At 43.7% G+C, this 21,962-nt stretch overlaps 2 protein-coding genes across 7 annotated transcripts in view; one reads left to right on the top strand and one right to left on the bottom strand.

The window, feature by feature from the left end:
* The first annotated feature begins 674 nt into the window (after nt 1-674).
* Nucleotides 675-3,545, top strand: tmed1a (transmembrane p24 trafficking protein 1a). Its single transcript, XM_030058532.1, has 4 exons — nt 675-839; nt 2,188-2,285; nt 2,989-3,169; nt 3,293-3,545. Exons 1-4 carry the CDS (start codon nt 675-677, stop codon nt 3,509-3,511), a joined length of 663 nt encoding a protein of 220 aa, XP_029914392.1. The 3' UTR covers nt 3,512-3,545.
* Nucleotides 3,546-4,486: 941 nt separating this feature from the next.
* dnm2a (dynamin 2a) overlaps nt 4,487-21,962 on the bottom strand; it is a 33,879-nt gene continuing 16,403 nt past the window's right edge. For 2 of the 6 annotated variants that reach the window (XM_030058766.1, XM_030058770.1), the window contains exons 12-21: nt 20,017-20,087; nt 17,676-17,727; nt 16,248-16,259; nt 13,592-13,702; nt 11,570-11,679; nt 11,317-11,428; nt 10,955-11,119; nt 10,267-10,490; nt 9,627-9,887; nt 6,594-9,242 (exon numbers count right to left, since the gene is read on the bottom strand). In XM_030058766.1, coding sequence (XP_029914626.1) covers nt 9,170-9,242; nt 9,627-9,887; nt 10,267-10,490; nt 10,955-11,119; nt 11,317-11,428; nt 11,570-11,679; nt 13,592-13,702; nt 16,248-16,259; nt 17,676-17,727; nt 20,017-20,087 — 1,191 coding nt within the window. In that variant the 3' untranslated portion in view covers nt 6,594-9,169. Of the gene's footprint in view, nt 5,871-6,593; nt 9,243-9,626; nt 9,888-10,262; nt 10,491-10,954; nt 11,120-11,316; nt 11,429-11,569; nt 11,680-13,591; nt 13,703-16,247; nt 16,260-17,675; nt 17,728-20,016; nt 20,088-21,962 lie in introns of those variants that run through there. The other 4 variants (XM_030058767.1, XM_030058771.1, XM_030058768.1 and 1 more) reach the window with 3 other exon arrangements.

Raw genomic sequence — 21,962 nt, 5'->3', positions numbered from 1 at the left:
TGTGAGATCTACTTCTCAAAATCATTATGGGGTTGGTACAGGAAGACAGCTAGACTTGATGCATGCCCAGGCATGCACTTCTAACCAGAGGTGAGAGGTACATGTGTCTAGTGAAACTGAATGTGTCTAGCCTTTTATTTCGTTCACAGCCCATATGCCTGTAGTATGGCTATGGCATGCCTGGTTTTGTCTGCTCCCTTTTGTCATAGCACCCTCTGTAGCATATTAGAAAACATGCACTGATTAGTACAGCATTTAATGTAGAAATAATGGCTGGGGGAAAAAAACAGTGCAAGTAGACAATCAGCTGTGAGGTACATAGGCCAGCTACTGCATGGTGTAAGAGTAAATGTAATGATTTAACTGTGCATTGTATGCCCTGAGAATGAAAAAGCGCATTGCAACCTGTCCTCCCTCCTCGGATTTACATGTGGCCAGATGATATGCTGAGCGCTATCGGGCGAACCGTGTAGACTTCGCTCAGTTCAACTTTGATCAAGAGCTGAGGTGCTGCTACCGTTTTGCAATGATCGGAATATGAGAGCAAGGCGTTATACACATGACATTGCTTTATTATGCACGTGTAGCCTATAGGACAGAAGCGGTGGACGTTGAATGTTGATGGTGAGGGGTGGAAGTGTGTTTTCTCAACTATGCACAGCGCCTGGAGAGTAATGAAAGGAGCTGCAAAACTGTTTTTACTGGCATGTCTTGTGGAGTTGACTTTGGGCTGGAGACAAAACCAAGACACAGAATTCACATTTCTGTTACCTGCTGGCAGCACAGAGTGTTTTTACCAAACCACAGTGAAAAACTGGAGCATAGGAGTGGAGTACCAGGTAGGCACAGTCTCTCTCTCTCTCTCTCTGCCTTTGATGTGTCATTTTGCCCATAAAGTGACGATGTGATGAAAAGTTTTGAGTAGTTTGGTGTAAGTTTACTAATGATAGCTGACTGAAAACAGCAGGTTACCAGGATATGGACTTTGGACCTGCAGAGATAAGATATGCTCTGTTGCAAAGACAAGAGACACCTGACCCGTGTTAACATGGTGAAACTGCATTTAGAGAGAGAGAGAGAGAGAGAGAGAGAGAGAGCAATAAAGAAAGAAATAAATGAATGAATATTCAGAAATGGTTGTATTTTGAATCATATCTCTAAAGCACATGTGAAATGTCTTGTTGCATGTTTTGTGCACAAAGAAAATCCACTTGAATTACTGTACATACCGAGAATTCACTGGTTTCAAAAATTATTTTCATGTTCATCTTCCTGGCTTTAATGTTTGACCGTGGTGACCTGTCGTCGCACTGCACCCCACCGGCAGAAGTGGGACAGTGGCATAATGTCCCGGTCCTGGCCGCCCCGCTGGGACACCTCTCTGTGGTTTCTGACTGCAGTCAGAGCGGAGCCTGGCAGGGTTTCTGGACCAGATTCACTGGAACAGTTGACACAGGGCTCACCGGCGGGAACACTTGAGAGCTGCCAGGATGAGGACGTCTTACTCAGCAGTCGGCTGTCTTTTCTCACCCTTGCTCAATGGGGAATCACAGCAGCACTTCTGGTGGCCTGTGAGCTTCAGGGCTGGGGCAGATTAAAAGTCCCTCCCTGTGTTACCTAACAGCTGTTTGTTAAGAACATTTAGCCAACACAGAAAAATAAGGCCGTATGGATGATGCAGCAGGTTTCTGGTCATGTATATGTTTAATTTGAGGCAGTAAGATGGTCTGTAGGGGTCAAAGAGACAGTCTTTCTACCAGACAACGCAGATTAAAGTCCAGTGTCTGGAAGCATCTGCTCTGCTGTATTGTCCTTGGGAAAGCCACTAAATTCCTACTAGATCCAGCTGTGCCAATCTGTAGCTGATCCTGGCTTCTTATTTCCCAGGAGGGGGGCAAGTGGAAAGACAATTTCCCTACAGGGATGAAAAAAAGTATCCCATTATTATCATTGTGGTGAAACCATCTTATGTGAAGTTGTTGCTGGATATATTACAGCAGGAGCTTCACTATGAATATGGAAATCAGAGAGCCATAGCCTAAATTGACAAAACTTTGGCCTGCTAGCTGCATGTCTGGAATAAGAATGTGCACATACCAGTGGTTAAGAGGGAAAGGTGACTTGGACAGCGACGTGGTGCCTGAATATTCCACATTACTTATCTGTTTCCATGCATTTTCCTACCAGGTGATAGCAGGGGCAGGCCTGGATGTCGGCTTCACCCTCATCTCACCCAGTGGATACCGGCTGGCCTCCGACTTCAGGAGATCTGATGGCACCCACACGTGGGTCACTAAACGTTTTCCTGTGCAAACCAGTGCTGTGATCTTTTTAACTGTGATCCTTAAACCCTACAAATACTCTCTCCTGGTTTGGAAAGCCAATTCTTAGAAGCAGTGGTTGAGGTAGAGGCACCACAACACTTTATATGCTTTTTAAGTATCAAACTGTTACTCAATCTTCACCAGAAAATATTTGAAAAATCCAGATGACTGCACCCTATAATTTGTTAGGACTGAAATATGGCGGTATTCAGTAGTGAGCTCTATACTAACCCCTTAAACTTTGGTTTTCTTTTAAAAGTGACTTTAAGTAGCATCATAGTTAGAGGAAACATTTTTTTTGCATATTAAATGACACGCACTGGCTGCAATACTTCACTGACGCTACATCACACTTACTGTATATTTAGTAAAATACTCCAACCCAACATGCCATTGTTTCATGGCTACTCCATTACATCAAATAGAGCGTCATTTTAGACACATTTCTCTGTAATTCAGCAGATATATGTGGTAACTTTGGATACCTCAGGATCTGCACCAGAATTAAAAATATGTGTTTGAATAAAGCGGCATGCATTTATACATCCGTGGATGAGGCTAATATTAGTTATGATTCAGACAGAGCCTGTTGACACCAGTTTCAAATGATGGATGCCTCAGTTTGGGACTAAACTTGTCATTTCTCTTTTGATTCCTGTTTCAGGGTGCATCCCACGGAAGATGGAGACTACCGCTTGTGTTTTGACAACAGCTTCAGTAAGCGGTCAGAGAAGATGGTGTTCTTTGAGGTGATCATTGATAGCGGGAACGACGGAGGACACGAGGAGTGGGCGGACGTGGCCACACCAGAGAGCATGGTGGATTACAAGCTGGAGGACATCAGGGTGAGAACAACGGGAAGGACAGGATGTGGGCTGTGACTCACTTCTAGAGAACCCTCTCTGCTGTCATTCCCTTTAATGCCACTTCATCGCAGCAGTCTCTTTCATGTCCTCTTCCTCCTCCAGGCAAGCATGGACTCAGTTCACCGGCACCTGGAGAGGAGCCGTCAGGCCCTGGTGATGCTGCGGGCGTTTGAGACTCGGGACCGCTACCTTCTGGAGGACAACCTGTGGCGGGTGTCCTTCTGGTCCTGCATCAACCTGCTCGTCATGCTAGCCGTAGCTGCCACTCAGATCTACACTCTACGACGGCTCTTTGATGACAAAAAGAGGGTCTGTACGTAGTAACTCATGGCACAACTGCTTCCTTAGCTTTAAGTCAGGACAACACAGGGCCCAAACGGTGTCTGACTTGAAGAATGGACCTCAAACACAACATGTCAGCTTTAAAGACACACGTGATAGCTCACATTTTTGAGAAGCTTATTTATCATGCACAGGAAAACTCTTTCATTTCAGTCCAGTCAAAAAAGTACTTGCTTTTATGTTTTGGCTATTAAGATATTGGCAGCATTGGTTATTAGCATTTGCAAATCATAATGGTAGTGACTGAAACATTTGCCTGGAAATAAAAGGCTATTTATATTGCATGAATTCCCGGCATGTCAATCATGTTGTCAGACTGTCAGGAAAGTCCTTTATGCACATTTTTAGCAAGCTTTTTTAGGGTGGCATTGTTAGAAGAGGGACAGGGTTTTGTTTTCCTGCTGGAGGATCCTTGAACAAAACAAGAAGCCGTGGCTAACTCCAGTAAGGAGTGACCCGGCTCTTTCTTTGCGGGTGTGCAACAGAGAATCTCCCGGGGAATTTCCAAGGGCTAAATAAAGTATAAAGCTCTGATGATGACTAAAATGTAAACTGTCATTATGCCGGCCCCAATGACTTGTTCCCGAGTTGCTAATAAACACAGTCAACCTTTGCTTCCAATATCTCAACAGCCAAAACCTTAAACCACTTAAGACAGATAGAAGGCAGAGGATAGACCTCTAAAATGTTGTTGTGCCAAATCTACACATACCAGTCAGAAACACTGGACAATACTGTGACAGCTCAGTTTATCTGATAAGATAGTGAGATTCAATTTTGTGCAGCGAGATTAAAAAAAAAATGTTTTTGCAGTCATGGTTTGCCAAGTATTTGTTTACAAAAACACACATATGCTGAAGTATTCTGATCAGTGAACACTAATAACATACTTGCAGCACTGATATCTATTTATAATGTAATTAGGGACGGATTAAAGTAAAAGCACAGCTGTTCTCACTGGAATGTTTTCTTTTAATTAAATTTCAGATATTACATTTCAGGTTGACATTTATTACATTATGTTTTATAAAAATGAGCCAAAATAAACCCAAATTAGATCAGAAACCCACTCCGCAGAGAATATTATAAAACATGTTTTTTTTTTTTACTACGACTTGTGCTGAATAAGACCCATCGAATATAAAAGGCAAATTATATTTAAATACAGTTTTTAGTGTGCCAAGAACAACTGTATTAACACAATCATAACAACAGTTTCTCCGATCAGTTGCTTCATCTGGGATACTCACACAGGCAGGATGTGCAGTGAAGCGGTGTAGTGGCAGGTTAGCTTCGGCCATAGTTTAGATCCATTGTGGCAATGTTTGTTTTTATTCAGTTGCACTTTCTGTGGTAAAAAATATATTTTACAGCACCTATGACAGAATATTGAGTGTATAAATCACTGCACAGACATCTGAACTTCCTTAAAATACCTATTTACACATTTTCTCTTACATTTGCAATGCCTAGCACTGCTTATATCCTCATGTCACCCTGTGATTTGTCTACTTTCAGCTGCTCACCTCTATTTTGAAAACCTTACTGCACAAACGAGTCCTTAACCACCATCATTATCACATTCTGTCACCATCCAGCTGAGACACACCAAACCTCTGCTGTGTAATTTGTGCTCCAAGCAGGACATATTCATTACTGCAAAACATTCACTGGTGATGCTTAGCCACTTGAAAGGCATTTCTTCCTCATCACAGACAAGAGGCTACACTATGCTGCAATAATAAACAGCACTCTCATGTTTCTCAAGTCCAAGTGACATTATGCCTCGGCACAGTAATGGGTAATTCATCCATCGAAGAATGTTTGTACCTCAAATTGCACTTCTTTGTATGAATAAAGAATGAACTGTTCTCACGGGAGCTTGGTGTGAACTCAGGCAGAATATGGAAAATCTTTGTATGAGTTTTATGGCTGAAATTAAACCTTGCACATCAGTAGAGCTTGGTGGAGATATTAAATCAAGTTTAACGGTGCTAACGATTTTAGACATTTAATGCACATCAACTTTCATTCATGATCCAAAAAAAAAAAAAAAAAAAAAAAAATCAGTGCAATTGAAGTTTGAAACAGGGAGCAATAGTAGTGTAATTTCCAATTTAAAAAATAAATAATCCTCATATTTCGTGAAGATCATAATGGCAATGTCATGATTGTTAATCTAGGCATGGAAAAAGATGGTGCAGCGTATTTGTGTGATGTGAATAGAAAACAAAGTAGCGGTGGTTCTGTGGTCCAGCTCTGGTGATGGATTGAAGTCGTCTCACGTCCACTCCTCGCCGGTCAGGGTCACCACTGGTTTCGACGGGGAGGAGGACGCCTGTTCAGGAACAATCGACCAGCATTAATCTCTTACTCCTCTCTCTGACATGCACTTTGATATGCAATACTGCAGGATCCAGTCAGCGCAAGGGTGAGGTTACGGAGCATCCTCTTATTTGGTTTCAAAAACATGCATCAAGTGGAGGATATATTGCCTCTGCATGATTGAAGAAGGCATTTGTAAACTCCAGTCCTGCTGTGATTTGGATTTAAGTCAGTAGAGAATTGGAGTTTTCAGTGTGTAAAGTCAATCTAGCTTTGGACTAGATTTTGCTCTTGGTGGAATTTGATCCAGCGACGCAAGGAAATGCTTTTTATTATACAGCCAGGCTCTACCTATGAATTTTGGGGACATATTTAGTACAGCTTGACTTTAGCAGTGCATTAACACATAATGGAGAGTAAAATGGTAAAGCTACTGCCCAGTACTAAGACACGGTATTGATTTTTTTTTGCATTTCTGTGATTGTTCAGTGAAAATGCATGAGCTGAGAGTAAAGCACGGTGACCATTTATTCTGTAATGCCTTAATGGCTCATCTCTCTGAAGCAGGCAGGCTGCTGGCGGAGTTGCCATAGGAACGTCTGCAGGCTTGTGTCAGTCTCTGTTGGCCACGGTGGGAGAAATGTAGGCAAGTGAGGGAGAGGGAAACCAGGAAAGGCGCCGTGTACTGAGAGAGGAAAGAGAGAGTGGATCACACAGGACACAGGGAGACACCAACCACCAGAACCAGTCCCTTTATTGTACACAACACCTCTTTATTGACTTCCTGTCCAAATCAGTTTATTTTGTTTATTCAAATCCATTAATTGCTACAGAGGCACTTGACAAGGATTTGCAAAACAAAAGAAAAAGAGATATTTGCAGGTTGGGTTCCAACCCCATTCACTAGATCCAGACAGGGGAAGGAAAGAGGAAGGGACGCAGGGTACAACCATTATCTAGGCTTGTCATAGGTCAGGCTTGAGTGACAGGTGCCTTACAATGAAATAGCTGTGCCAATCAGGAGCTGAGTGATTGTATCACTGGAAGTACATCTTGTCTCTGCCGGGAATTCATGGCAGATATCAAGAAATCTGATGCGTTTGAAATACAATCAGATTTAGGCCATTTGTAATATAATCAGATTTGGGGTAATTCTAAGCACCTTTTCCGAGTTCCACTAGCACCGTCACGGTAAGCAAGACCTGGTGAGAAATGCAGGAGAACGAGAAGCACATTATGCCTGGAGAGTCTGTGGTTTGGGACAGCTTTAACTTCCTTTTGAGGCTAAATGTGTATTAAGTTTCTGTCCTCTGTGGCAAGTACAGAGGTCAGTCTAGACAGCCTCTCCAGACAGGATGTATCTTCACACACCACAACAGAATTCCCACTCCCACCACCACCACTAATGATCAAATTGAAAACAGAAAAACATCAAAGTAGTCCATTGTCGCTTGCCCTCCTGACCCGCTTCCCCCTCTCCTCGCACAAATGTTGAAGGGGGGAAAAAAAAAAAAGAAATAAAAAGAAAAAATCAAATCCCCTCACATTGCAATCAAAAGATATTCATCAGCCTATAATTACAGCTGCAGAGACAATCTCCAGCCCCAATTACCCACATACAACAGGTTTAGACAGCCGGACCCTGTAATACAACCCCAATACCAGCATGAGAGGAAACGGGGGGTTGCGTAGTAGAATGTAGCTGTACAGAGCTGATACAATTGCAGTCAAAAACATCCAAAGAAACAACAAATGCCCAGGTTATAAATAATGCATCAGGAGATGACCAATCTCTTTTCCCCTACAGCCGAGTCTACGTAATGACTGTTAGTGCCTCTATTAGTATGATGACTACATTTACAAAGGTTGGGCTTTGATTATTATCAATAGCATCTTACTCTCTCTTTTTTATCATCAGCTTGGAATTAAATGTCACAATCAGCGTTCACCCCCCAATATAGGCTGGCTATATACAATGCTATTCAATAGATGGCAGCAGAATTGATAGCAACCATAAACAACCTTCTTAGCTGAGCCCAGAAAGGGATGAGCCAACCCTCTGCGTAATACCATCCTCTAAAATACAGCCGCCTCCTCGTCTACACACCCCTCCACTTCACCCTGCTTGGTCTCCTTTGAAAGGAAACTGTGCTATATGCTCTGTCATATGGGAATCTATTAAACCAGGAATGAACAAAAAAATCTACCAGAGGGCTAAAGGCCTCACTGGGGTTCAACTGAGACTAAAGGGATTAACGTTTTAAGCTTCTGCAACATGGAATTAATGGAGAAGAAAAGCATCCTGCAAAGTGCAGACGGCCCTCTCTCCGTCTCCATAGATTCTGTGCATAGTATTATGTTAACGGACTAAAACTTCACTATTATGAGTGGCTTGTTGTAAGGCTAGACGGTTAGAAGTGCTTGGATTAAAGTGGTTGATCTGACATCTTGTCACTGTGGCAGAATATTCACAGAGCAGGCTGAAGCTACTTTCTCAAACTTGTGCAGCCCTGCCCTGTGGCTTAACTGTCCTTTAAACGTTTCTTTGTCGCTGCCATCAGAAATTCATTTTAAAGCTACATTTATGAGGGTCGTTAAAAAGGACAAATCACTAATAAAATAACACAAGCAGGGGGGAAAAGGTAATCATGAACACCACCAAAATAACAACGATAATAGCCTATGGTTTCTCAGTATGAAATCAGTTAGAAAATGGAAACCCAGAAAAACATTAACAATAGCATAGGTGTGTATATTACACAGATCTAGAGTTGGGATTAGGGGCCGATCTAAAATGCAGAGGCGAGGGGAGAGGAAAGCCAGCCTGTAATGTTATTTAATAAGCTGCTGCTGGGTGCCTTGTCATAGGAAATAAAACAAGTCAGGTATTATAATACAAATAAGTCTTGAACTGAAAAGGTATGAGCCGTTAATTGGCCGACTACCTCCACAGAGCCATTTCATGCATTGCCTCCTGCTGGTTGAGGATGAATGCATCCCACGGATCAGCTGGATTTTTGTTATGCATTATACAATTTCCAGAGCAGTTGTATTCCAATTCCTTGTTGTAATATTCAAGTGGTTAAAAGCTTCCTTTCTCCTGTGCACTGAGCACATCTGCTGGAGACTTAAGACGGTATTAGCAGCTTATTAACATTGCTTTGTTAGACATTGTACTAATGGCTGGACAATGCGCATCACTGTGCACAGATATCAGTCAGTCCCCCCCCCCCTTAAGCCTCCCTCCCTCCTGGCCTATAGTGTGCACATACACACACGCACACAAACACACAGGTGGGCTTGGCCACAGGTCTAGTCTAGCAGGGAGGGCTCAGCAGGGCGGATAATGGTGGGCCGGTGAGGAGGCGCGCCAGGGGGTCTTCGGCTGCAAGGAGGAAAGATACATAACAAGGAGTGAGATGTGCTCACAAAGAGACAGGCAAGAAACCAAAACAGCCCGACAGAGATTAAAAAAGGGGAACTGAAGAGAAAGAGGGTGTAAGGAGGATAGAAAAGGAGGAGGAGAGAGAGAAAATGAGACAGGAATGAATGGGAAGGAGCATGTTCTATCAGAGAAAGGGTTATGTGGTGAGAGTCAGAGATGAGAATAAGAAGTGACGTCGTGCCTGTGACAGACGGTGATGAGATGGCTTTTGATGAAATTTCAGCGATACAATGCAACAAAAACATGACACTACAGAATATATACACACAAGACTCCGCAAACACAGTTCGTGATGGGCTCCGTTTGACTTTGCAGAGGTCTTACCTGGGGATGCCAGGTGGGATGCGGGCTGGCCGGGAGGGGATCTGTGGGGGTGCGCTGAAGGGGTCCTGGCTGCTATTGAAGGCATTGATGGGTGGGCCAGGGCGAGAGGGGATTGGGGGTGCTCCGAAAGCAGGTGAAGGGTTGAGTGGAGCCCCAAAGGCTGGGGAGGGGTTGAGGGGGGGACCTGGTGTGGGGCCTCGAACGGCAGGCGGACGGCTGGGGGGAGCAGCTGCTGGAGCCGGCCTGCGCTGAGGGGTTGGGCTGAGAAGGGCAAAAAGAGAAAATAAAATAGATACAACTGTCCAAAAGTAGTAAAATATCCTATGCAGTGTCTGCTGTAGATGTGGGGGAAATTTTAAGATCTGAAACTCCGCTTTGGTGCTGCAGTTCAGCAGCTATTGTTTGAGCTTTTATTTCATTGTTGATATAGTATTACATGGACTAATTGTGTTTAAATAAAAGGTGGGCTGAGCAATGTAGTCAGATTAATTTTGTAGATTAATTTTGATACTGCCATTTTTCTTCCTGTTGCTGATCCCATGCATCTAAAACCCTGCTTGGTCTCATCTGTCCCACCTCTTCGTGGTTACACCCACAGCTCAACCTGAATGCTTGGTGTTACTTTTCCCTCTGCCCTCACCTGGCCTCTTGGATCCAAGTGTCATTGACAGGTGGTGGCACAGGGGTGGAGATGGTGGTGGTGCTGATATCACCAATAATATGCAGTGCCTCCTTGAGGGCATGGTACATGCGCAGCATCTCATCCCTGCGCTGTGCCTGGTCAGCTGACTCCTCCATGAGGCTGTTCTGGTCCCCGGATGAGTAGAGGTAGGCCAGCAGTTCTGAGTGGATGAAGTCCTTTGCCTGTATTGAAGTGAAAGCAGTTCAGTCAGTCATTCCTGACTCATACTGATGAAAACTGATAACTTAACGATGGTAGCCTAGAGGTTATGACCAGAAGACTACTGGTTTCACTCCCAGATCCAGCTTGGAAAATTTAGGTCGGTGGAAGTGAAACAATAATGAGATCACAGTATGAAATGGAGCACTGGATTAGCAAACAAAAAAGACACAAACATTTCATGGATTTCCTGGAAATATTTGATTTGTTAACAAAATATCAGAAAATCCCAGTAAAGGAGTCCCTGCCTTGAGAAGTTTTTGGTTTGTTTTGTTTAATGGGAATTACAGCACCACCATCTGGCCAATTACAGTCATTTTCATGTGAAGCATTTACATATCATTTCCATTAATTCGTCCAAGTGTCCCAAAGAGTAACTGTGTGTTCAGACAGAGACACAGACACAGCCTGCTGCTGTGAGACTCACGCTGTTGATCATGAGGTGCATGATGGTCTTGGGCATGAGGTCTCTGATGGATTTGTTGATGATGCCGATGTACGAGTCCACCAGGTTGCGGATGGTTTCCACCTGCCGCTCCAGCTGAGGGTCCATGGACAGCGTGTCTACGGGGCCAGCCTCGTCATTTTCTGTCTGTGAAGGGCAACACATACAGATGAGGTCACTTTTATGATACACTAAATATACCATACATATCTTCATAGTTGTTCTCTAAACAAATACAGAAACCCTGAGTGGGATAATTGTCCCAAAAAGGTCCACTTTGCTAATAAGATAAATTGTATGTCGAGGAAATAAACATACAAAGCCCCACTGGCACACTCCCATACCTGGTCCTTCTCAGGATAAACCCCCGCCCGGAGGAAGGACGCTTTCCAGCTGTCCACATCGTCCTGAGAATTGCAGGCCAGCTCTATTTGGTGCAGGTCCTTGTACACGTTCCTGTACAGTGGAAGAATACACAGGCACAAATGAATGTGTCCCATGCACATTAAGATGTGGGTGCACACAAAAACAGACCCACGTACACAAAGTGCATTCACAAAGAAAATCCTCTGTGACCATCACAAACAGAACCCTGACCTGTGTTCAGTGTTGAAGATGGCAAAAATGTGCTTTGTGGACATAAAGCCTTTCTCCACATCTCTAAGCTTCAGGTTATCCAGGGGCAGCATGTACTTCTTTTCTTTCTCCTGGCAGAACACGGAAACACAGAGGAGGGGTTCACACATTGAAAACAAAGACTGTGGAATAAAACCTTAAGACCTTGAACAAGCTGAAGATGCAATAAGAAGTTAGAATCACACAAAGTGGGCAATATTTTTTGGTAACGACAATGAAAACAGAGAAGGGCTGCAGTGCTAAGACTTCTCCACCAATGAGCAGACATGATGGAATGCATTTCCTCTGTCTGGAAGACCACCAGGCTGGTGAGATGGAGACATGGAGGATGAGGAGGAGGAGGAGGAGGAGGAGGAGGAGAGGAGAGGAGAAAAGGAGGAGCGAGAGCAAGCGCTGGGGGATGGGGTGCCAGCTTTCACTGTTGAGCAAAGACATCTGGAAGCGTTTACGTCTGCACTAACACAGAGAGCAGCGCAGGCCCAACAGTTACATCACTCCTAGTTCCACACAAGCCCCAGCCCCCACTACACACACACACACACACACACACACACACACACACACACACACACACACACACACACATAGGGCCAAATACTTAATTACACGCACAAAGACAGACAAACATATATGTGCTGGAACAAACACATACCATAGGTTTTAGACACATGCATAAACGTGTGCTCACAGCGAAGCGATCAGCTGCTTAAACACTCAAAGATACGCGCAAACTCACGCACACGTCTAAGCGCCCACACGCATTCACGCGCGCCCACACACTCACAAACACACAGACACGCACAAGCACATAGAAACAGAACCCCCACCCCACCTCTCCACCCCCCGCCCCCGGCCCCCGTAACCCAGTACGATTTCCTGCAAATTCCAAAGTCAGATCCCGGCTGGAACATTTCAGCCCGCCTGCCACGTCAGTTTGCCTCCACCATCCTCCCTCGCTCTTTCTCTCAAACTCTTGCTCTCCCTTTTTGCTTCACTTTTTTCGCGAGAGGTGACCGACGGAAAAGCACACTGTTTGCCGTTGTTTTTCTGGCCATACCGAGACCTCTGGGTTGAAGTTCATCTTCAGCAGTGGTTTGTAGTGGTATCTTTTATGGGTCTTTTTGTTTTCGCTGGGAAAATGGATACGACGGAGGCCTTAGGAGTCAAAACATGTGGATTAAGTGGTAAGTGAGGAAATTACATTGCTAATTATTCATGTACTCTAAGCAACTGATTTAGTTGAATCTGTTATTTGATTTTAGTTACACACGGTCGAGTTAGCTTTTGTCATCTAGCCGTGTGAATATATACGATATATATCACACAAAGAACTGCCTCGTCCTTGTATACAGTCTTCGTAATGCTTTACGATATAAATTAACAGAGCTTGGTTTGTGCTGACTGTGCAGATAGTTATGCAGGCGAGCGGGCATACAGTCCAACCGCATCTGGTTTCATTTGTACAACTGGACGAAAGTAAAGTTTAGCAGTTGGGCTTCTTGAAACAACCTCTCGTTTAAACTTGCTTTCTGTGTAACAGGATCAAAATGTAGCGTGGTGTTTCAGTGCAACAGATATGTTAAGCTTCTACATATCTTCGGTTGTTTAATCAAGCGAGTGTTTGCTCTCTGTGCCCTCTGTCCTACTGTCCCTAGGGTAGCAAGCTGCAGCCACAATGACCTCGGGGCCCTTCCTCCCATCACAGCCCTCCTCACCCCCCCGCCTGCCCAGTGTTCAGACTACCTGTTCATCAAGCTGCAGCTGAACAGTAGTCTGCACATTGGTTAGGCTGGGCCGGGACACACACACACACCTCCAGAGAAGATGGTGCAGGATCTCCTAACCTTACAATCTATCCTGCCAGCAGGGTGACAGCGTGATGGAACTGCCTCGGTCATCAAGCCGCATTTATGTAGCGCCGTGTCATTTTCTCTTAAAATGTATGTGCAGTAAAATACCACAATGGCCTCAAAATCGGCTCACCTCCTCATCTTTGTACCAGGACAGCGACTCGGCGGTCAGGACGAACCAGTACTCCTTGGAGCCTCCCTTCATGATGCTGATGTTGATGGTGAGCCAGCCTTTGCGGATCACCTGTGTGGAGAGGTAGATGGGGCAGAGAGAGATGGGGTGGGGGTGGGGGGGCGGAGGTGCCAGGAGGACGGTAGAAAATGTGAGGGCTCCATGAAGTGTTGCGCTGTTCATTCTGGGATGTGATTACTACCTAATAAAAACCTTACCTGCTCACTGCAACTTTGGTTGTCTCATGCCTTAACTACATTAAAAGAAACTATTTTGGAGTCGTAGTGTTTCTACCATCACCTAAATATCCACTACAAGACAGAGGGAAGAATAAAAAAACGAAACTGGATATTCTGTAAAAACAGCGTGACAGGAATACATATTGTGTGTAATATGTCTGCATAAATACATTAGAAGTAGAATGGACTGAGGCTACTGAAGAGATATGGAGTACTTATTCTTTTTCACTCAACAGGAAAGAAATCCTTAAAACTACAAAATGGGACCAGATGGTGTCAAACTACGCTAGCCACAACACAGGGTAAAAGAGCAAGGGTCGACGGTGGTATGTTAGGGTCATTGGGTCAGTAAAACCAAGCCAACATACTGCCAGTTAAAACAGAGCGGGGTTAGTGGGGTTAACTGGACTCGGATGCACACACTGAATGCAGGTCAGAAGGCTAGATACCTGGCTAAGTAAGAGTGAAAGGGAAGCGTGAGCGAAAAAAGGACAGGGTAATGAGTGGGAGAGAAAGCATAAACACAGACAGGCTGGCAGACTGAACCTGAGTTCAAGGAGGGATAGAAATCTAGACGGCAAAGTGAAAACGTGGAGCGAAGAGATGGAGAGGGAGGCAAAACAGCAGATGAGAGGCAGAACTGACAGGCTCTCTCCGAGGACAAAAGCCATGCATTTTGAGTGAGAGTGGCCCTCGTAGGTGTAATGCCTTTCCAGTTTGTCAAACAGACTCCCATGCATGGCTAAAAGGAGCACTGAGAATAGCATCGATCAGTGAGAAGGATGCTTTTGTGTTAAGCTGAAAAAAGCCAAGTACTTGCGCCCAGTTCAAAACCTGCTTTAAACCTCTCCTGCACTCCCTCTCCATCCAGCAGAGGACTGGAGTGAGTTATAGGGAAAAAAAGACTCATTAGTTCAAAAGCGCCAACATAAACAAGGGAGAGGAGGCAAGAACATTGGAGCTAAACTGGTAGTTTGCCTTGGCGAGGAAATGCCTGAAACCCCTAAGAAACTAGGAAAAGTTTAAAATCCCCTGTATTAAAGTCAGTTGGAAATGTTACGACCAAGTTGAGACTATAGAAGCGGAAAAACTGAGATGGGAACGTGTGGTGACAGATGAGATGCTTTTGTTCCTACATTACTTGAGTCAGTGGTAGACAACGGTCATAAAAAGTTCAATCCATTTCCTCTCAGTTTGTCAAATGCAAGTCATGCAAGGAGTTAATATAAGATACTGGAATAAAGCTTGGATTAATAAATTATAAGAATTCAAAATGAAAACGATTAAAAACAAATCATGCTAAATCAAAAATGCAATTTTATTTTTTCGTGATAGTCAATTCGGTGTCAGGTATGATTAGATCATTTAATAAAAATCCCACTGCCACGTCAGATTTCTGGTTTAAATAACAGATAGGTCTGATTCACTCAGCTTTCAACACTTAAAAAACACAGCAGTCAGAGACTTAGCAGGCTTGTTTGTAACAAAGTGAAACAGTTAATATAGGAACATATTTTAAGTAAGTAAATATGTTGAAAGGCATTAAAGATAACAAAAAAGGAAAAAAAAAATGTATTTCATTAGAATCAATGGGATATCTGTAGAAGGAACATTTGAAGAATCACAAAGGCCTGTTTGTTGTATACAGTTGATTGGATGGCCCCCCAATGCCCTCCCTCTGTTATTCCCAATGATGTTTCGGATGATTCTCCACAAGGTAAACTGTTGGGTCACCATGCCTGAGGCAGCAGCAGAGGTTTGAACCCAAAGACAAGAGAACTGAAGCCGGCCACGGTCGCTGGCGGAGTAAGATTTCCCCCCTCCTCTGTAAAATCTTATGCAAAGGAAAGTACAGCATTACAAAGTGCCAAAAAACGTTTCTGTGAGGCGGGGGAATTCCAGTGTGGCTTAAAAATATATATAGTAGAGATGAAATACACTGTTAGTAGTAAACTAGATGTGCAAAATTAAATGAAGACAATTACTGTCGTGCTATATTGAGAGCAAGAATTATGGAGCAAACCTGCTAACAATTACCAAACTGACAGTTACTGATTACTGGTAACTGTGCTGATGCTAGGATTGCAATTGATCTCAGTTTTGTTTTGAGTCTGGAGACTCTACCTTCTCCTCCTGGCCCTCTCCCAGTCCGCCAAGCTGCAGAGGGGGAGAACAACCCATTATGGCGAGAGGCATCACCTTTGTGTTTGGAGGAATCACCTGTTAATCCTGTTAGCTCCCTGCAGTCTATCTCTCTCTCTCACCCACCCTAACTGTATTGTTAGTGGACCTGTGTGTGAAGGCCTCAGTTCTCCTGCATGGCCTCTACCCCTGCTGACCCCCTGGCAGGATGTGGTTTAGATCTGTGGGGTACTTACCAGAATCTCACCCTGCAGTAATAAGAAGCGGAGGAGGGATTAAGGCAAAAGGATGGCAGGATAAAAATCATAGCCGAAAGAAAGGAGTAAGCAAGCGAACAAGGATGAGGGACAGATGAGAGATAGAGAGGAGAAGAGTTGGGGCGGTGGAGTGGGTGGGGGGTGGGGGGGCAAAGAGGAGGATAGGGGAGGTCAGAAAATGAAAAGTTCAAGAAAGAGATTGAAGAAAAGGGGTAAAATGGAAGAAATGACAGGTTTGAAGAGAGCAAAACCAGGATGGGACAGGAGGAGAGAATCCATGAGACAGCCAGAGAAAGGCAGATAAAGAAAGGGCGAGCGATAGAGAGAGAGAGAGAGAGAGAGAGAGAGAGAGAGAGAGAGAGAGAGAGACAGGGAGAGCAGAAGAGTTACATGCAATTAGAAATTACTTCAAGAATACCACAATTTGGTTATTTCATATTTGCTGCTCAATTGATAGTGGCGGGGCTCATGCACATTCTGAATTTCAGTTCAAAAGATGCTTCTGCAACAACAAAACAAACAACACACTTCATGTGGTTAATTGTTGCTTTGTTGGGAGGTTATCATGCCTGGGTTGTATTACAGAGCGTGCAAACAGCAATTAATGATAGCAGTGGAAACAAACGCTCATTTCCAAATGCAGTAAAGCAGGGAGGTGGGGTCCTCTCAAATTCGCTATGGCAACTCTCCCCTCTCTGAAACTGCAATCTTAAATGCTGATAAGCGGCATTTTAACAGGGTTTGAGGATCTTATAAACACACAGGGAAAACAAACAACAATATGGGTAAAACAGGAAAGGAGAGGCACCAGCTTTCCAACATGGTAGACAACAACCATTGAGCCAGTTCAATATCTTGATTAGCAAAGACTGGGACTGGGTACAGTCAGTACTAAAGGCACGTAAATGGGAGGCATCATTAACAGTTAGAAAGATCGAGACAGACTTATGGCATTGGGCCGCATCAGAGCTCGAATCAGTTGTATTTTCGTGGTTAATTAATAGCCCGGCAATGGGAGGCATCAGTAAAGGGAGATTAAATCTTGGGACTGGTGAGAGGGGCAGGAATAAGACAAGCCGTGTTTGCACTTATCTTTTCAATGTGACATTTCTCATCCGATCGTGCCAGGGCGTATTAACTGTCAAGTCTGCACGCCCCAAGATCAAATCTTGCTCACATTTGGATCCCATCAGCTAGACGCACATGCTGAGGTGAACTGCTTCGCTCTGAGTAAGGAATATATCTGATCACTATCTGATCAGGCATTGACGTTTTAAGTCTGGACACATATGTGGACACAGCTGAGCTCCAACCTGGCACATTTAGGAACAAAAGTCGCACTGAAAAGACAAGTGTAACCACGGCTGCAGTATAAGGGTGCAGGGGGGTCAGAGTGATAAGACGTACCTGGTTGGGAATGGCCCTCTTCTTGTTTACAGCCGTGTTCCTCTGCTGGGCACTGTGATGAGAGGACAATGCCGAGTACAAAGAAAACAAACCCAACATGACTTCATGTTTAAAATGATCATATTAAACATCAATGTATCACATCTACTCCAATGTTTTATTTTCCACTTATTCTGCTATTTCCTTCTTTTTTTGGTCAAACACTTTTCAAATCCTGGTTTTAGGTAAATACTAAAACATTGTTATCATGATGATTAATGTTGTACTTTTACACGCACAAAGGAGTTGAAAGGAGGTTGTTGAGGAATTTAGACAGCGGGGAGGGTGAAACTCTCACTCGCACACATACACACACACACACCCACACATACCCCTGTGTGCTTTCTGACAGCCCACCTGTTGTTGCTGTACCCCGGGGGGCTACCATCATCCAGCCTTCTGTAGTCAAGACTGAAAGTGACGTCACGAGAACCGTTAAAAATCCCTAGCTGATCTCTAGCACACTGTGGCAATCCACTCACCATGCGGATGCTAGACAGAAACCCACACTTGCACACACGCAGGGCCTTGCTTTGTTACTGAGTCAATGGCATGACTCAAACAGGGGGGAAGGGGCCGGGGATTCCACTCGACTACATGCTGCACGTCCTACTGCAACCGCTACACTAGAGCAGAGGTTCTCAAACGGTGTGCCGTGAGCACCGACTCCGACTGTGGAATTACGTCTTAGATACAAGATACTCAAGATAATTTTTAATCTTAACAAATGAATGCAATTTTGTAGTGTAATATAAAACAACATATGAAAGGAAATTATTCAGTAAGAACAGTAAATACCAAAAATCCATTCTGTTCACAGCACTCGGCTGTGACAGTGCTGTTCCCATAGCAACGTGACATTGTTTACCGCGCTGTGGCACACTTTTGGAAAACTGGCTGCGACTGTGAAGAAGATTGGCCACAGGAAACATGGAGAAATTTCTAAAAAAGACACGCACCACACAAACACCCCGTTCAACAGAGAGAGAGAGATGGAAGAAAGAGCCTGGGACAAAACGCTAAAAAGGCACACACTGTCCACAGACAGCAGCATAAGAGCTATGTTGGGCTGGGAAAACGAAACTGACTGTGAGAGGAGCAAGACATGAGAGTGGCACTGTTCTCTGTCCCTCTTCACATCAAAAGACTGTTCTGTCAGGCAGGAACATGTAAGCCACTTCCTACACAGTTTCATAAAATATATATAGAAAAACCGAATACATACCCTTGAGTTACACATTTATTCCATAAATCTTTCCAGATCTCATTTTAGGAGCACTACTTGCCTGTTGTGTCATTGGTTACATATACTGTTCATGTTTTATGAATTAATTATACATTGACTGCTTGTTTAATTGACGAATTTATAGTCTGAAGCTGTAAAGTCGTTTGTTTACATTTGTTGAATAAAAGGTATGGTTTTGGTGAAAAACATGGAATTCAGTGAATTTTTTTTATTGTGGGTGAGTATTATTTAAGTAATAGGCCTAATAAGTATTATACATAATGAGTACAATTGTATTCCTTATGTATGATCATGTACATACAGCACTATGTGGAATTTAGCTGTGGATATAGTGTACCTTCAAACATGTATCTTAAAAAAGGTGTGCCTTGGGCCAAAAAGTTTGAGAACCACTGCACTAGAGACTATGTGAGCCACATCCCACACAAACTGCTAAGTGGTTGGCAGCGTGCAAATGAAACACAACAGCAGCTATGAGTCGATGCAATTCTGCTCTCCGGTACAGTAATGAGCTCCTCACAATCAAACAGCCGGCAGCGGACGGGGAGAGTATCTATCGAGCAATCGAGCATGCTTGATTGAGTTTGTCAGGTGGAGGGCGATACGGCTGCATGCGGGGAGAAGAGGCAGGCAGCTAGACTGACCTTGACCCTTCTGGCACCAACAGCCCCCACAGGCAGACACATGCTTTGCTCTGAACGGATCACCGATCGCCGTGCTACATCACACTGACTCGCCACTGCTTACATGTGTTCAGTTACAGGCAACACATTTGAAATCACATCTACTTCACTAATGGAAAATCAAGAGTGGGTGTTCCTGAAACGGCATTTGGGGAGAGTGGGCTTGCATACTCAAGGGTGAGAGTTACAGGCGTTTTGCTTCGCTCTCCAGCTCTGACTGAGGTCTAGAGATATACAAGTGCACCTCAGCCAACAGGCAGCGTGCACTTAAATGGGATCATAATGCCTATGCTGGCACCGGGGTCACAGGCCGCGAGCTGTAACGTGGGCTGGGAAAGGCGGGGGTACCTTGGGGAGAGTGAAGGACACATACTTAGCAAAGCCGATGAAGTCCTCATGGTTGGTGTTGATGTAGGACAGTTCGATGTCAATCAGCAGCAGGACCTTAATTAGAGGCAGAAAATCAGGATTAGCACAGAGAGTTCTCAATTAACAGCCAATTTTGAGATGGCACAAAGTAAAATTAAACATGTACGCCACTGGTTCTGACCTTGATATTGTATGATTTAAGGTTATGCCATGCTCACGTCCTCATCGGAAGCTCACACATACGGATTTGTGAAGTCGTAGACGCAAAATTTTTAATTTCATTCATGTAAATATTGGCCTTGTAATAACAATTGGATACTGGCTAGTGAGTAACGCACAAATCATTCAGATCCAGGCACTCATGTAGGTGACAGGAAGTGAAAAAGCCTTTACTTGGAGGGCTACATAGTTAAAAATACACCAAATGTACTGGCACAACAGCCTCCCTCAGGGTGCCTTGACATACAATGGAAACAAATTGGTTTGTGTTCACGGTGTGATGAGACACCCTGAGGAAGCCAGATTCGTGCCACTTTTCACCCATTTTTGTTGTCATGATTTTCTTCTTATTTCTATAGTGGTTATTTCATTTCCCAGTGGTTTGGTGGACATCAGAAATTCTCCTGCTACCCCTTCTTTTTTCTCCCCGCAGACCTGAGCTCAATGAACCACTAAGGGACAATTTTTAGCTTAATTTCTTGGCCCATTACCATGGAACAGTCTACAAGACCCTATAAAGACAGTTCGTTTGAAATCATGTTCATGAGGAATCTTAAAACTCGCTTATTAACACAGTATATCCTTAGATATTGTGTATGTCTTTTATTTACACTAGGCAAAAAAAGTTCTGCACCGCTTTTTCAGTCTATAATTTCTCCCGTTTATTTATACTCAATAGTGTTGTGTCTTATACCATTGTAAAGCCTGATTCGTCCTCTTTCCAATGAGATACAACTTGTAAGGATCCTGCATTTCTGGAATGAGTGACACCGGTAATTGTGTGGGAAGCGACCAATTTTTTTTTTGACAAAATCCCCTCCAATATTTTTTTAGTTGATCATTTCTCCCATTTAACAATACCGATTGGTGTTGTCTTTTATACCGTTAGAAAACCTGATTAGTCCCCTTTTCAATGAGAAATTAGTTGTAAGGATTGTCAATCAATTGGTATGACCAACATGGCTAAATATGTCCCCTCCTCCCCTTTTTGAGGGGAGCAAAATCCCATTCAATGTGTTTTCAGTTGATCAGCATGAGGAGGAGGTGTGAAGCTGTTGTTGCTGCAAATGGAATTTCCACACGCTACTAAGGTCCAGTAGAAAATGAATAAAATAAATTACTGTGCTTCCCACCTGTTTAGCTGTGTTGCCTCATCCTTACAATTATACCCTATTGTAAAGGGGACTGGCATTCCAACAGTATAACTCACAAATCCAATTGGTCCTATCACAGGGGAGAAATGATCAACTGAAAACACATTGAATGGGATTTTGCTCCCCTCAGGGAGGGGGCATGTTTAGCCATGTTGGTCACACCAATCGATTGACAATCCTTACAACTTATTTCTCATTGAAAGGGGGACTAATCAGGCTTTCTAACGGTATAAAAGACAATAGACAAAAAAAGACAAAAAAAAAAAATTGGTCACTTCCCACACAATTACCGGTGTCACTCATTCCAGAAATGCAGGATCATTACAAGTTGTATCTCATTGGAAAGAGGACAAATCAGGCTTTACAACGGTATAAGATACAACACTATTGGGTATAAATAAACGGGAGAAATTATAGACTGAAAAAGCGGTGCAGTTTATTTCACCTTACAGGTTTTGTAACTACTTGCTATTAGGGAATGGGTTTCTTTAACCTTTCCTTCACAACTTCTGTTAATATTGTATGTTTTTGCCTCTTTTTTTGCCTGTATGTGATTGTCTTTTAACTGTTCCAATAA

Source organism: Myripristis murdjan, chromosome 8, assembly GCF_902150065.1.
Source record: "Myripristis murdjan chromosome 8, fMyrMur1.1, whole genome shotgun sequence".
NCBI lineage: Eukaryota > Metazoa > Chordata > Actinopteri > Holocentriformes > Holocentridae > Myripristis > Myripristis murdjan.
This window is presented reverse-complemented; position numbering and strand designations above follow the sequence as displayed.

Excerpts from the sequence above, each read along its gene's own strand:
- tmed1a (XM_030058532.1), top strand. The coding sequence starts at position 675 with ATGAAAGGAGCTGCAAAACTGTTTTTACTGGCATGTCTTGTGGAGTTG. Across the intron at positions 840-2,187 it reads GCATAGGAGTGGAGTACCAG|GTGATAGCAGGGGCAGGCCT; the intron begins GTAGGCACAGTC and ends TTTTCCTACCAG. Across the intron at positions 2,286-2,988 it reads AGATCTGATGGCACCCACAC|GGTGCATCCCACGGAAGATG; the intron begins GTGGGTCACTAA and ends TTCCTGTTTCAG.